This window comes from Sinocyclocheilus grahami, unplaced genomic scaffold (genome assembly GCF_001515645.1).
Source record: "Sinocyclocheilus grahami isolate Dianchi unplaced genomic scaffold, SAMN03320097.WGS_v1.1 scaffold22.1, whole genome shotgun sequence".
In the NCBI taxonomy this organism is placed as follows: Eukaryota; Metazoa; Chordata; class Actinopteri; order Cypriniformes; family Cyprinidae; genus Sinocyclocheilus; species Sinocyclocheilus grahami.
In genome coordinates, this window is record NW_015505201.1 from 1996634 (window position 1) to 2012973 (window position 16340).

At 39.1% G+C, this 16340-nt stretch overlaps 1 protein-coding gene across 8 annotated transcripts in view; it reads left to right on the plus strand.

Annotated features, from left to right (window-relative positions):
• The window catches only part of frmd4a (FERM domain containing 4A), a 156729-nt gene that overhangs the window by 124555 nt on the left and 15834 nt on the right, over positions 1-16340 (plus strand). For 6 of the 8 annotated variants that reach the window (XM_016243363.1, XM_016243370.1, XM_016243339.1 and 3 more), the window contains exons 11-14: positions 2164-2250; positions 11611-11687; positions 13754-13895; positions 14216-14357. In XM_016243363.1, coding sequence (XP_016098849.1) covers positions 2164-2250; positions 11611-11687; positions 13754-13895; positions 14216-14357 — 448 coding nt within the window. The remainder of the gene's footprint in view (positions 1-2163; positions 2251-11610; positions 11688-13753; positions 13896-14215; positions 14358-16340) is intronic. The other 2 variants (XM_016243334.1, XM_016243356.1) reach the window with 1 other exon arrangement.

Genomic DNA, 16340 nt, shown 5'->3' on the forward strand with positions numbered 1-16340 from the left:
TATATACTTATATATAAATACATTCATGAATGTTTTTAATGAATGGATTTTATAATAATACAAATAGCAATGTGTAACAATTTACCATATTTAGTGCAACACTTTTATTTGTTCCCCACAAAATATTGTTTTTTTACTCAGTGTTTGGATTTCTAAAATTATTGTGCACTGATTTTTCTAGAATAACTTTTGCTGCCGAATTATCCACTAACCTAGTTTATGATAAATTTTTGTCATAGATTATAAATATACATAGGTCTATATTTTTTCATATTTATTGTTTATTTTATTTTTCTTTATAATGAAGTAGTCTGTATCTAGTAGATTGTGAAAGAATGATTATCAGTTCCACACACAGAGAGAAATAAATTCTACATTTATTTAAATGAGGGGAATAAACTTCACTGGTATCGGATCGGTATCGGCCAATACAGAACCCTAGGTATCGGAATCGGTATCGGAGTCATCCCTAGTCACAAATACACACACACACACACACACATTCTCACGACCTATAGTATCAGCTAGGGGTGCTCTGATCAGGATTTTTCAGGCCGATCACAGAAAGCAGTATTTGCCGATACCTAACACCGATACCGATCTTTTTAAAGCCTTTTTATCATATATAACTATTTATAGTGATACTCCAATCAGGATTTTTAGACATTTATTCAGGGCCTGAATTTCATTTTTGAAAATGGGGGGAATTCCCCTTTTGTGAGAGGGGAAGCAGCACGGACTGTGCTTTCACACACGAGTCCACTACTGATTCGTGGCTGTTTACCACAGACACAACATTTATCCATTATTTTGATTTCAAATCCAAACACTGTCACTGAAAGTGCTTTTTCAGCATTGCAATTCTTTTTTTACACAGTACAGTAATACAGTCTTTCACAGACATGTTTAAACACAATAAATATAAGCAACACATTATTCAATGCTTTTTACTTTTGCATTTACTTCTAGATTTATATATTAAGTCGCTCAAGCAAGTGGCAAAACATTTAAACTACTTTTCTTACGTTATCACAAACTTCCTTTTTCATTGAAATCTTTATTACAAGCAATCCTGCGGTTCATAAATAACTTTGTTTTCCTACCTCTATGAGTGCCATCTATTATTGCCTTGTTTATCTAAAAGTGTTCTTTCCCTTTAAACCTATCCAAAAAGCCATATGTGTTGACTGTGAAACACAGTAGACTTTAATAATATGCATTTATGGTGTAATTACTACATTTTCGTGTCAATCCATGTTCATATTTACTGCGAAAAAATGTGCTGTTACTTTAATTCAGCGCTTGCAGTGCAGCAAAAATGGACTCGGTGCGGAAACGATCTCTGCACTGCTGCAGATGCACCGCTCGTGGAACGCACTGCCGGACACCAACCGTGTGCAGTTTGCACGCTTTATTAATCTGTTACCATGAGAGCGGAAAAAATATGCACCAAATTCGCACTGCAAACGGAGTAATGTGAACCTGACATTATGTGTGTGCGCTGCGAGTGTGCATGAGGAGACCGTGCGAGCGCTGCTGGCAAGAATTAAAAAGTAATGCAATTTATAAACTTTAGTGACGATGTGACACTGCCTCAATTGTGCAAGTGACAATTCCTGTGTCAACTGTGCAGCGTGCAGCTCGCTTATAATGCAGACGCGATGTGGTGATTTGAAGACATTTGCGTATTTTGAGAGAGAGCGCGCGCGGTGATTCACTCACGCTGTTTGAGAAATTACGTCTCACACAAGGTTTTCAAATTACTTTATAAGCTATTTAATTAAGAAATATAAAGGAGTACCTCACCTTCAGCATTATAATTATTTCACCTGCACCGGACAGAGACTGAGACGGTGCCGCTGCATGTCGTGCCAAACCTTTTCACGGCAGGCGCGTTAGTAGCTTGAGATCGTTTTTTTGAGATCTGCCTTTTTAGAGACCGCCGATCAATAATCCCAAAGCGATTATCGGCTGATAGTGATTGGTAACCGATCAATCGGAGCACCCCTAGTATCAGCTCTTGACTTAAGTGTTAAAGGATGCTTAAGACTCAGTGTGTTTAAGATAATCGTGCTGTCATCAACCATGAGCTGACACTTCTCTGTTTACCGGCATGTGTGTGTGCGTGCATTAATGCTCTTTTTTTCTCACTCTTGCTCTCAGGATAAGCAGGGTATCCCGTGGTGGCTGGGTTTGAGTTATAAAGGCATTTTTCAATATGACTACCAGGACAAAGTCAAACCAAGAAAGGTAAGACTGTCTTTCCTCTGTGGACTTACTACAGTTTGACTTCTTTTTTATCTCTTCATCTTGGTCATCCCATAATAGTTTTACCTCCCTGATGGTAATTAGTAGTGCCTGGCAAAATTCATCCCTCACCAGTGGAACAAGTGAAACGAGACCTTAAATCATTCCACTTGTTGAGAAGAGGTGTGCCATTACTTTTCTGAGTGGTCAGACTTACTTGTCAGGCGATAAAATGGACAAATTAGTCTTTTTTGACTTAGGCAGCCACCCAGAACCAGTCACTTCTTAAAGGGGTCATATGATGCAGCTAAAAAGAACATTATTTTGTGTATTTGGTGTAATGAAATGTGTTTATGTGGTTTAAAGTAAAAAAAAACACATTATTTTCCACATACTGTACATTATTGTTTCTCCTCTATGCCCCGCCTTTTTGAAACGCGTCAATTTTTACAAAGCTCATCGGTCTGAAAAAGTGAGGTGTGCTGTGATTGGCAAGCTATCCAATGCGTTGTGATTGGCCGAATACCTCAAGCGTGAGACGGAAATGTTACGCCCCTCACATACTGTTGATGCCGTGTCCGGCCGGAGCGACGAGACAAAAACATTAAAGCCCATTACAAACGAGGCATTTGTTGTATCCAGTGGGGACATAATTACTGATTATAATGACTTATACTGTCTTTTTATATAGATAAAAGTAAATAAAAGGATAGAGTGAGCTGAGGCGGCGTGGTCGAGAACGGTTGATGTATTCCCTCAGCGACCAGCACAGATCAACTCTAGGCATGGCGAAGCAGATATCGTCCTCTTTTGGAAGACCAAACAAAGTAGTTTCGCTTTCACAACGAAGCACACAGCACCTTCATGACATGGCAGCAGCATCAACAATACTAGAGTGAGAATAAAAGTTACGCCTTCTTCCTTTGCGTGAACATTTGGGCGGCGTTATGCAAATCTTCCCACATAGTGAGGTAGATATGTGGGGGCGTGTTAGAACGAGCCGTTTTAGGTAGGTGTGGCTGACTCTGAACTTTTATAAAGAATATCTCTTTGGATTTGAGACTTTAGTCTTTGCAACTTTACAGATCTTCTTTATGCACCAAGAGCTTGTAACACTCCAAAGAGAAAGGAAAAATTTAAATCGCATCAAATCGTATCAGTTTCCCTTATGCTGTGTTTTGAAACTATGTGTTCATCACCTGGTCACCTTTGCTTAACCTCATGATGTCAGCCAAGAGAAGTCTGACCGTCTGACACTTGGGTGTGGTGACCTCAGATAGGTCATGACCTCTGGCGGTCTGACCCCATAGCGTTTTTTTGTAACTTTAGACAGAGACTCTCAAACTTCCAGACAGACGATCAGTGACACCAGGTAACTGAAATGCTACAAATCTGTCTGTCAGAAGAAACGCTTGCTGTCGGAATGACTTTACTTCAGGTGTGTGTCCCGCTGGTTTTGGTTTTCCATTCTCACAGCACATACCCATGTTTAAGTTCTCTCCAAAGGACAGGCAAAAACTTCAGCCTGTGGTGAGGAACAGAAAAACCTTTCCCAAAACCGCAAGCTAAAAATAGTGTTCAAAGCAGAACATCCAGCCAAGCGAAAAGCCGAACTCAGGCCTATTTACAGAGAAGGATCTGTTACAGAAAACGAGAGTTGAAATTAAACGACTCAGCAAAGGGCAGCTCAGAATGGAGGGAAGAGAAACCAGCGAGAAGAACAGACGCGTCTGCAAATACGCCACAGATGCAAACAAAACAAAATTATAACTCTACTGACAAATCCACCTAAACCTGGATGACAATTTAAATAGTTTAAATAGGATAGTTCAACCAAAAATTAACATCATTTTCTCACCCTGATGATCCAAACCGGCAATGCTTATTTTTCTACTGCAGAATGCAAAATAATATAGTTTAAAGAATGTTTAAACTATTTTTGATGATACAGTGCAACAACATTGGACCCCACTGACTTTCATTGTATAGAGGAGAAAAAAATGAAATGGTAATAAGAAATGGCACTAGAGTGAGTAAATGATGACAATATGTTCAGTCTTGTGTGAACTATTATTTTAATCACAGAGAACAATCAGACAGCTAACCCTGCATTCAAATGCCAGGCTGCAACTTTCCACTGATCTGCATTTCATATGGGCCATTGCCACTAATGTTCTCATTACACAGTTTGCCTCCACATATGCACGTTTTAATGTTTTGATGATAAACTCACATGCGCTAATGGTTTGTGGCTGTTCTTCCATCTGCAGGCAGTGTTTGTGAGAGACTGTGGGATATACTGTTAAATATGCCACACACTAAAAGTTGCAGACTTGGTTAGTGAGTGGTTGGGTTTGTTTAATGAGTTTTAAACTAATTTAAACCCTCTCCTAATGAGAAACCACAGAGCATTTGTGCCAAAGTGTGTGTGTAAAGTTTCACAGAGGTGTGACGAGTACATTTGTGGTTTCATCATGAATTGGGGTGCATGTGTTTCTCAAGAGCTATTGTCCTCTACCTAAACTCCCTCCGCAGCCTCGCTGACTCCAAAACCCACAACAGGAAACCCAGCAGCAGACACCCGCAGGATTACTGTCGCCCTGACAACACAAAACATACTGGAAACATTAGTGCGTCTGATGAATCTGGGACCACTCCCCAAAAATTGGCATGTGTGCGGCTGTTTCTGATTGGTTTGGATCAACTCATTAGCTCTACTAACTGAAAGATTCTTGTCTTGTAAAACATACAAACAGCATAGCAATCTAAAAAAAATTTATAGCTGCCCTTCTAGACAGATGTGACGTTATAGCTATGAATCATGGGATTGCAGCCCTTGAGGCACCTGTGATTGTTTTCATCCTGTCTGCTGCTAGCGACCTTTGACCTTTCCAATGCTCTGTCTTTTCTCATAAGCGCTCGTTATAGCTCCGGCTAAGTAAATACCATGCCACACACACAGTCTTCCTGTACTCTCTGCATGTCTTTGTGAGAAAAAGGGGTGGGGGTTTGTTGTATTATTCTATGTACAGACAGACTGCAGGGTGGGCGTTGTGCGTTATAATAAAAGCATTTGTGGTTTCATCATGAATTGGGGTGCATGTGTTTCTCAAGAGCTATTGTCCTCTACCTAAACTCCCTCCGCAGCCTCGCTGACTCCAAAACCCACAACAGGAAACCCAGCAGCAGACACCCGCAGGATTACTGTCGCCCTGACAACACAAAACATACTGGAAACATTAGTGCGTCTGATGAATCTGGGACCACTCCCCAAAAATTGGCATGTGTGCGGCTGTTTCTGATTGGTTTGGATCAACTCATTAGCTCTACTAACTGAAAGATTCTTGCCTTGTAAAACATACAAACAGCATAGCAATCTAAAAAAAATTTATAGCTGCCCTTCTAGACAGATGTGACGTTATAGCTATGAATCATGGGATTGCAGCCCTTGAGGCACCTGTGATTGTTTTCATCCTGTCTGCTGCTAGTGACCTTTGACCTTTCCAATGCTCTGTCTTTTCTCATAAGCGCTCGTTATAGCTCCGGCTAAGTAAATACCATGCCACACACACAGTCTTCCTGTACTCTCTGCATGTCTTTGTGAGAAAAAGGGGTGGGGGTTTGTTGTATTATTCTATGTACAGACAGACTGCAGGGTGGGCGTTGTGCGTTATAATAAAAGCAACTGCAGTGAATAGTCATAGTGACGAAACGCCTATGACATTTACACTGAAACTCCTTAAAATCTAAACTCCCTTATATTGAAATTTTCTGAATAAGCAGGTTTTGGTCTTTAGTGATCTTTAGCTTTGTGCTTGAACTCTAGATAGGAATATGTTTTAATAAGTGGTTAGCTCTTCTAAAACCTGGTTAACTGTCTATAAATGCAAGATTATAAGGCATCATGGTCTCAATTAAAAGTCAATTTAAAAAAGTTTTAAATAGCAGAAAAAATAATTATGCTAATTTCAGCCAAAAGCAGCATTGCATGTATTATTGGCAGATTAGGCAATCCCAGAATGCACTGAAAGATTTTATTTATTTATTTTAGGGCCCGACTGATATATCGTTTTGCCGATATGAGCCTTTCGCAGATATATCTTATCGGCGAATATGCCGCCGATATGAAAAAAAATGTTTACAGAACATATAACACAGATGAAATGCTTCTAAATTGTGTAATTACTTAGTTTGTCTGCACTCCATTGTTTGCTACTGGCGACTCAGGTCAGTGTAGAGAATGCGCGGATGAGCTCAAACTTCACCCGAGTCCGCTACTTCAAATAAATTATCCGTCCGCCACCCACCGCACCTATATTTGATCGTCACATAACAATGATTCTAATTCTTAGTTTTGCATGATGATATGATGAATGGATGGTTAATTTTTAGGCAGATTCGGTGACGTTAGAGCTAATCTGTGCACCACTGCACGTGTCTGCGGCGCATACGGCTCCACAGCCACCGGAGCTGATTGCGGCCACTCAGTCAATGCTTGTGTTTATACCGGCTGATTGCGGCCACTCAGTCAATGCTTGTGTTTATACCGGCCACGCGACGGCCCAGAACTCATGCTTATCACATCGGTCACATCACATTTCCTAACTGGGTGTCTACACCGGACGCGAGCGGCACGGTGCGGCATGACAAAATACAATAGAACCCATTATAATCAGTGATGCTGTCTACACTGGATGCGGCACGACGCGACACGACAAATCCTGACAGTAAACTGATGCCTCGTTCTATTTATGACGTACTGACACAAAGTACAAATGATTTTCAATGGTCGCTTTGTCACGTCCAGTGTAGACATGGTGTGTCAGCATAGTTTGTCAGTACAGTCAGTAACATAGCAGATTGAAAAGTTAGTATCAACTGTTATAAAAACTGTTATACAGTTGAATTTATTTATACCATAGTCCAATGTTTCCCACAGACTTACACTCTATTTTTGGCGCCATATATATGTAAATTCATTCTCTGCCAGAAGGAGTGGTAGAGATCGAGGTTTCCCCTTTAACGGCTTTACACAAAGCAGTGCTCTGCTCACAAACGCTGCTTTATCAACTTACAGAACTACCACATTTTGCTAGAAGTTTGATTGCATCATATAATAATTGCTGTTAATAGTGTTCATCGTCTGTTTGATTACGTCTTTAATTTATTTTTCCGTACATTTCTGCCATATGTACATTGACTGACAGTCACCACTGATAAGCTACCACTAAATATTGTAGAAACTTAATTTGCTGTAAAGTTGCTTTGCAATGATTTGTATCGTGAAAAGCGCTATATAAATAAACTTGAATTGAATTGAATTGAAAAATTATCAGACATTACATGCAGGAATAAATGAAAGTGACATCCAAAATTTTCTGAAGACAGTTGATTTGCTTCAGAAATACAGTGATATAAAAACACCCGCACCGGGTTTCGATTTTGAAACGTGCAGTGCTCATGTTTATTCAATGAAGTCAAAGCCTTTTGGAAAATCTATTTGTGGCGGGTGCCACAAATAAATCAGTGTATGAGAAACACTATAGTCTCATAATTGAAGTGTAAATTCTGCAGATTACATCATTGTCCAGTATTGTACTGTCAGTAATTTATAAAAATGTTTTCATATTTGTAACATACATATTTACATACATAATTATTCAGGTGCATGTGTTATAACTTGTGAAAACTTGACATTACAGCAGCACTTCTTCTTCATCGTCGTCTTGTCTGATGCACTCAACCAAGCGTTCTAACCACGACCTCGCCCCTCCCCACCCCCCAGCCATTCAAATTGCCATAGGCGGGATTTATTTTAATTATATTCTAATGGGCCGCTTTTGTGACATCACAAAAACCCCAGAAAACAACTCTGTAGTCCAAACGAGCCGTACGTTGTAGTTCTTGAAAAGGGATTTTTTAAAAACGAAATATCTCTCTTTGGAGTGGACTTTGAGATTTGTAATTTTGTAGGTCTTTTTTATGCCCAAACATACACACTACACACTGACTAAAATTCAAAAAGCCAAAAAGGATAAGCCTATAAAAAAAAAAAGTCATACCCCTTTCACACTTTTGAACAGTAGTGTACATCTATTTTAATGAAAAATAAAAAAGGAAAATGGTACCATCTAATTAAGAATAGACTATTTCACTCAACGCTTGTGTTGTGCTTGCATGCTTTTGTTTCTGAGTTTTTAGTTGAACTCCATGCTAAACTTTACTGGAATCAACTGCATCAGAACAGAGGTGGGGTTTTCAGACACAGGCATGTGTTTTGAGCCTTCATTAAAATCCTTTGAAGTCCAGAACCAGATTTAACCCTGTTTCCACAGATCTAAATAACCAAACAACATGAGGACTAGAACACGGTTCAGCTGTCAGTGAAATATGTGCTGGAACTAACCAGGATTCAGCACATCACTGGGCACATGGGCCCCCTTTGAAATGTCTTTTCTCTCTTACAGCCTCTCGTGACTGCACGCCTCAAAATCACACACACTTTCAGCTGAGATTGTTTCAATCCTGAACAATAGCTGAAGTCCCCAGTTCCACCTCACTGTGCCCAAAATACTCTAGTGTGGTTAATGCTCCATGCCTCATTGGCTCTTATAACTGCACCACGCTACAGAGTGTTTCGATTTCGTGGAACATTGTAGCCTCCCTCACTTTCTTTTTCCTCTCCCTCTCGATTTGTATCTCCATAATGAAAGTTGTTTTGAAAGTGTTAAGGGTCAAGTTTGTTCTTGGTCCCATGAGACCATCAAAGCCTCTCATAAACACCAAGAAACATTCACGCCATCAAAATCTCTGTGCTGTTCAGTTGCACTGTATCTATGATATTTTGGGACGGAAAACACAAGGAATTTAACTATTCTACTTCCATTTCCACTAAATGATTGAATTGCCCTTTGTTTTATATTAATTAGTCTTTTAATAGTACAGCACTTTGGTATATACTGTGGTTTTTAAAGTACTTATAAATAAATTTGAATTGAATTAACAATTAATTTAGTACTTCTAAAGAACAATATACTAAACAAAACACTATCTTTGGAAACATATTTTAATGTTATTTATTACTTTTATTTCTACTAATTTTATTACTATGTGTATAAGTGTTATTTTAGTTATATGTATCATTAGACCCAAGAAAGAGTCATTTGTTTTCACATTGTAGTTGTCAAATCTGTATTCTTGTGATTCTTGTGTACTATTTTGTTCATCAACTTGTCTTTCTCTCTCATTTCATTTCATTGATTTATATTGCAATTCATATTGTAATCTCGTTTTATCTAAAATTGTAGATTTAGTAGACATACAGGAAGACTATTTTAATGCAGTATGTTATCTGCATCAGTGGAATGTTGCAGATGTTAAAGGACTGTTATCGGAAACAAATGCAGTGAAAGTCATTTGATTCCAGTATATTTAAAAAAATGGAACCAGTTCTGAATAAGAAACAGTTCTTAATTCCCAATCCTAGTGATATATGTGGAAATAGTTGTGTGTGTGTGTGTGTGTGTGTAACTATGTTCCTTCCCTCCCCTCTTACTTGATCTGTCCATTGTTTTCCCAGGCTCTTAAAATTCTTGAGCTCTTCAAGCCAGCCCCCTCCCCTTCTCTCTCCACTCTCTTCCATCATTTTTTCATTTCTCTTTTCCTTTATTTTCTACTTTTTTTCTTACATCAAGGTCTTTGCTAAGGAATGCTTATATACAAAGTACATTTAATGACTGTTAACAATTATGGATAGTTTAGATTGTATATACCTCTTATATACTTTGAAAAGAGTGTATAGGCTCTTTTTTTGATTAAATGAAACTGTTTCAGCAAATGTACAGTATATGAAGAGTTTGGTTCCAAAACGCTATAAATCCATTTAGATTAATTTGAGTAAAAATGTGTTTTCTTTACTAAGGAAATTGGCAAGATGAAAACCACTATTTTCTGTTTTAAACTTTCACATTGCATCTTTAGGTTATAATAACATTAAAAATTTAAATCCACATTTTGATTTTCAAAGATTTATTATAAAAACTGATTCTTTTTTCCCCCAAAATCCAATAAATCCATTGAATCAATATAAAAGTTATTTTTCATATTGAAACTGTTGAAAGTGCACAACAAAGTAAGTTGATCCACATATGACAGCCTCTGAATTTGGTCAGTACTAATCTTATTAATAGCTTACGTTTCTTCCCCACCACAGAAACTACCACAGGTTCATCAATGCCGTCAAAATTATTCATTTTTTAGGGCTGCACGATAAATCGCATGTGATTATCATGCGCATCTCGTCAGTAAAGCCAGTTCTGTGATTAGTAGTTAATCTCCATCACGTGCTTTCAGATGAAGCGGCATTTAATACACAGACCCGTAGATCACTGACAAGCTACACAATATCGCGTTCATAATCGAAGACGATTCATCTGCGATTATGAACGCGATATTGTGTAGCTTGTCAGTTACTGTTTGCAATGCGTGGAATGGTGCCCTGTGATTGGTTGAGCGGATGTATCGCATTCTGCAGAGAAGGGAGACTGGCGTTTGTCACGCTTTGGAAAGATAGGGAGAAAACATGACGGAATAACACGGCGGATATCGCATTTTGCATAGAAGTAAAAATTTACTTTTCAATACCGACCAGATACAATACTGATTTTGGCGGGAACTCAATTTTTTTTTTAAATGGCGTTTATTGTGTTTCGGAACCAAACTCTTCATATATTCATACCACTTTCTCCACCACTCTCTATTTCTATTGTGTTTTCTTTGTGTCTGTGCAGCTGATGGCTCCAGGAGTCCAATGTGTGTACCGCAGACAGCCGTGTGTGTGTGTGCGTGATTGTGTGTAATGAGAACCAGAACCAGGTTTCTTGAGTGAATGAGGGGAAAAGTTTTTAACGAAAGAAAAGAAAAGAGTTTAAGAGTTTTGAGGGGTTACTACAGCACACACACGAACACATCACTCTGAACATTCTCCATAAACCCCGCCCACACAGGAAGTGTGTGTCCCAGAGGGAGGAGAGGCTTGGAAAGGGGCTGACTCCTCCCACTCTTGCTTGCTCGCTCTCTCCATCGCTCTTGATCCAAACAGTCTCTCTCTTTCTACACATACAGAGAAGGACTCATTGTTCCCCTGTGCTTAAGAAGGATTTTACTCACTCTCACTCACCATAAGCACAAAAGTGCACAGAAAAGTAAAATATCTTGGCTTGGACTTTACTTCTGGATTTTCTTTTAGAGCCTTTTCCTGAAGTTTTCTGATCTGGAAGGAGTTTACAGTCGTTGGAGCACCATCCGTGGAATGTTTGATTGAAGTTTTGGGAATGTTGTAAAAACGTTCTCTCATCTCTGCAGGTGTTCCAATGGAGACAGTTGGAGAATCTGTACTTCAGGGAGAAGAAGTTCTCTGTGGAAGTCCATGATCCGAGAAGGTAAATCTATATTACAGCCTACACGTGTTCACTCAAACTCACAGGTCATGAATTGTATAGGCTTACAAACAATCTGTCAAATACACTGACAGGACATGTTGTGGGCACCACTTTCACTACATCTCAGCAGCAGTTTTTTTTAGATCTCATGAAACTTTTGAAAGATCTCAGCTGTGTATGTTTTTGTCCTTTGATTCTTTTGGATCAAAGTGTGGAAATAATTTGAATTGCTTAGAAGTAAAGTGGCATGACGTACTGTGCTTTACATTGGATTATTTACTAGCAACAAGAGTAGAATATGAATCGTTTTTGGTGTAATTTGACTAGAGGAACATCTTTATACAGCATCTACACATCAGTTATACAAGCTTAGTTTTGTTTAATCTTGAAAATATATCAGGCTTTGTCAGGAAAACCCATTTTAGTGTCCTGTTCCTGAAAATATATATTTTTTATTTTCATTGGTAAATGTTCGTAGTTGCATCTGGTTGGTTTCCGTCCACAAGCTAAGCTATCTGTTATTGGATTGAAATCTCTGACTTCCTGTGTCCTGTGGAGAAGATGGCAGAAGTACAGCTGCAACAAATGAACAAAAACATAGCCTCCTCGTATTGTCTGTCTATCTGTAGAGATTGAGATGTGGTTTGAGTTTAATCTCGGTTCTCCGCTTCTCTCTTTCATTCTGTCAAAACTTTGATTGTTTCGGATCTTCAGTTTGTTCTGACGTTCTCTCTGTCAATCTTAAGATGTGTTTAAGGTTTAATCAGGCCCTCATGACATCATCAGTACGTGCCGAGGGCTGGTTAGTCTCTTTAGGTGAGCAGACGCTGCCAAAAGCAGCAGCACACGCTGCCTCAGATGCTGACAGATAAACCGCCTCATTCACGCTGTTCAAACAACCACCACGACAGCCCAGAAACGAGGAGAACACGGAGGGAGTTCACAGAAATGCTGAGGAAAAGCAAAACAATTTAGGAAGATGAAACAATCTGTTTATTTTGCCGCATGAGGGACTATGATGTATTTTTCTTCTTGTTAAGTTCACTGTCATTCAGTTGAAGTCAATGCAACACACGCACATACGCTAATATAGTTTTGATAAGAGTCAGAACACGAGGGTCTGCTGTTTATCTTCGTTCTAGTGGAGAGTCCTGGAGGATTTTATAAAGCCCGTCACAGGACACACACGTGCGCTGGGTTTGACCACAGTGTAAATGGTGTGTGTGTCTTTGTGGGCTGCGCTGTGTGTGGTATGTTAAGCCGATACATTGCAGAGCTGTCGGGAGTATTATGTGCCAACACCAGTTCACATTTCATTTCTCCCACATAAATATATGTCATACTGATGGCTAATATTTTATACAATAGAATTTAAATGCATTTTAGTATTTATTTGTGTGTGTGAATTTTTATGTCTCTAGTAGTATCTAAGTATACACAATTGTCCAACAATTTGGATGAAGGCTGGAGTAATGATGCTGAAAATTCAGCTTTGTTATCAAAGGAATTAATTAAATTTTAAAATGTTAAAAAAGAAAATTTTATATTACAATAACAATATTCCACAATATTACTGTTTTTACTGTATTTTTGGTCAAATAAATGCAGCATAGGTGAGCATAAGAAACTTCTTTCAAAAACATTAAAAACCTTACTGATCCCAAACTTTTAGATGGTAGTGATTGGAAGATATTTGCAAATTTACAGTGAAGCAAAAATGTTATCTAGTTAGCTAGCACAGTAGATGAGATGTTGTTGAATTTGCAAAACAAATCAGTTAAAATCTTAAAAGCATCAGTAAGCTTTACCTTAGCATTAGCTTAACTAGCCAAGCAACATAACATGGTCACAGGTCTGTTTATTGGCTGTTTTTATGTGTCTTTGGATGTGGTTCCTCCAATGTAGAGGAGGTAAAAATTTTTGACTGTGTATTTATTGAAATGACAAACACAAAGATGGTGTGCGTCTGTTAAAATATAAGTAATTAACGTTTTGACATTTGTTTCTACACTGATAATGTCATAAAATTCAGTGAATATAAAGTCGGTTTGTGTTTGCTTCAACTGTAGGGCGTCGGTAACGCGGAGGACGTTTGGTCACAGTGGCATCGCCGTGCACACATGGTACGCCTGTCCCACCCTCATCAAATCCATCTGGGCCATGGCCATCAGTCAACACCAGTTCTACCTGGACCGCAAACAGAGCAAGGTGAGTGTGCGTTTGTTTTCGGATCTGTCTTCAAATGTGTTTCTTGTATCAATGTGTGTGTGTGTGTATGTGTGTACACCTATAACCTCGCTCTTACTACATCGACTTTCCTGTGTGTTTCTGTGGTCTACCTCTAACTGTCTCACCGTCTAGACAACCATCTCTCTTCAATTCTCAGGGCCACATACACTTACACACACACACATAACTATCTGTCTCTGATTTTGCTCAAGGATTCTGTTACACTTGTTCGTCTCTTGGAAAATTCTGACACACTCAACACAGCTGGCAAGCACATTCACTCTCTCTCTGTCTTTTAGAGTAAGATCCACGCAGCACGCAGTCTGAATGAGATAGCCATAGACCTGACAGAAACAGGAACCCTCAAGACCTCCAAACTGGCCAACATGGGCAGCAAAGGCAAAATCATCAGCGGCAGCAGCGGAAGCCTGTTGTCCTCAGGTCAGAACACGCGCACACACAATAACACAAAACAGGTGCGATTACAAGATCACTTTCTTCCTGTTTACAGCTATCATCCGGAAATTACGTCCTGATTATAAAGTGTTCGTAGTTTTAAATTTTTGGAGCTACTTAGGGGACATTAGGGGGAAATTATGAGATGTGAGGAAAAATGTGCGTTCTCTTGCAAAAGTATTGCGTTTCCTGATGAACTTTGCATTCGCTCTCAAATATTTGTGCAACAATATTGTGTTGCCCCGAGAAACTTTGCATTTACTCACAGTCCATCGAGAAATTTTGTGCAAAACATTTGCATTCTTTTGCAACAGTATTGTATTCCCGAGAAATTGTTCGTTCACTCGCAAAACATTGTGTTCTCTCACAACACGATTGTTCCCCAGAGAAAATTTTGCATTCTCTTGCAAATGTTTTCTAACAAGTTTTTTTTTTTGGTGGGGAGCAAAGCTATTGCGTTTCCCTAGCAAACTTATGTTTTTGCTCACAGAACTTTTGTGAAGAGGACGCAAAAACATTGAAATATATTTTTTCCTCCCATGTCCCTTTAAGGGCTCTGTAGAAATTTAGCATTGCATCTGCAACTATAGTGTTAATGGTGAGTCGGCAATGATGTGGGGCCGGTTGTAAAGGAACTTAAAACAAGGCAGACAAGTTTCGGTCTTGTAGTGTGCACTTGGCTTCAAACACTCTGTCCTGTTATGTGTGTGTGAATCCAGTGTTTGTGATCTCATGGTGATGATGTCATACACTGGGAGTTTTGGGGTGTGGGCATGTGTGTAAATTTTCTACGAGGTGAGAGTGAGAATAGCTTGTCTTGATGCTGGTTTTGGACTCCTGCCGTGGTGTCAGGTATCATGAATTAAATGTGCTCGTAGCAGGACTCCTCTGGTGTCAGTCATATGATCTCCCTTTCATCTGACCCATGTGTCTTCAGCCTCTTAATCACTGACCACACATGAGAGATTAGATCATAGTGGAGGCTTGGACAGTCACTGCATTTTGGAGTTGTTTGCTTTGGTTATACAGCATGAAAATGAACCAGCATTTGCAAACCATTTTACTTTGTGATCTGAAGCATTTCCGAATGAGTTTGGTTATTCATAGAGAGAAACTGTAGAGTAGGACTGTAGAGTTGAGGCTCAGTTATGTCATCTGACAAGGAATGTTGCTTCAGAAGCAAAGCAAGGAGGAAGTAATTTAGAAGTTTTTTTTTCTTCTTTTTTTGAAAAGCATGCATGAATTGTGCACAATAAGCCCAGACAAGGCATTAAGTAAACAAACAAAATTAATTTTGCTTTTACATTGACTTTAAACTTGCTTTTCAGTCTTGTCGGCACTGATAGCCTAGTGGTTATTGCGTTGACGTATAGCACAATTGTGCTCACGGCGACCCGAGTTAGATTCCCGTCTCTAGGTCCTTTTCCGATCCCGCCCCCCTCTCTCCACCCAATACTTTCCTGTCAGCTCTCAACTGTCCTATCTAATAAAAAAAGGCATAAAAGCCCCCCAAAAATATTTAAAGGTGCCATAAAATGCATTGATACAATATTTTAAATTGTTCTCTGATATCTACATAGAAGGTATGTGGCTTTGATAAGGGCAAAAAATCTCGAGAAACGGTTTTACATGTTCATTTACAACCCTAGGATTTGTCCCTAGAATGAAATGGTCTGTTTTTACCTTATTTGGAAGGGTCATGAATAATAATGTTGAGCTCTGCTCTGATTGGCTGTTTCGTAGTGAGGCTCAATGTTGAGCCCTGCTCTGATTGGCTGTTTCACAGTGCAACTCATTTCAGTAGCTCACACAGAAGGAAGGAAACACAGGGAAAACATTTATTTCAATACTTTCTCTCGCAGTTAAGTCGTTGGGTAATTATACTGTATATAAAATGCGGACATCAGGGAGCCGCTATTAATATGCACGATCGTTTTACTTTCACTTTCGAGATATGCAATCGTTTCC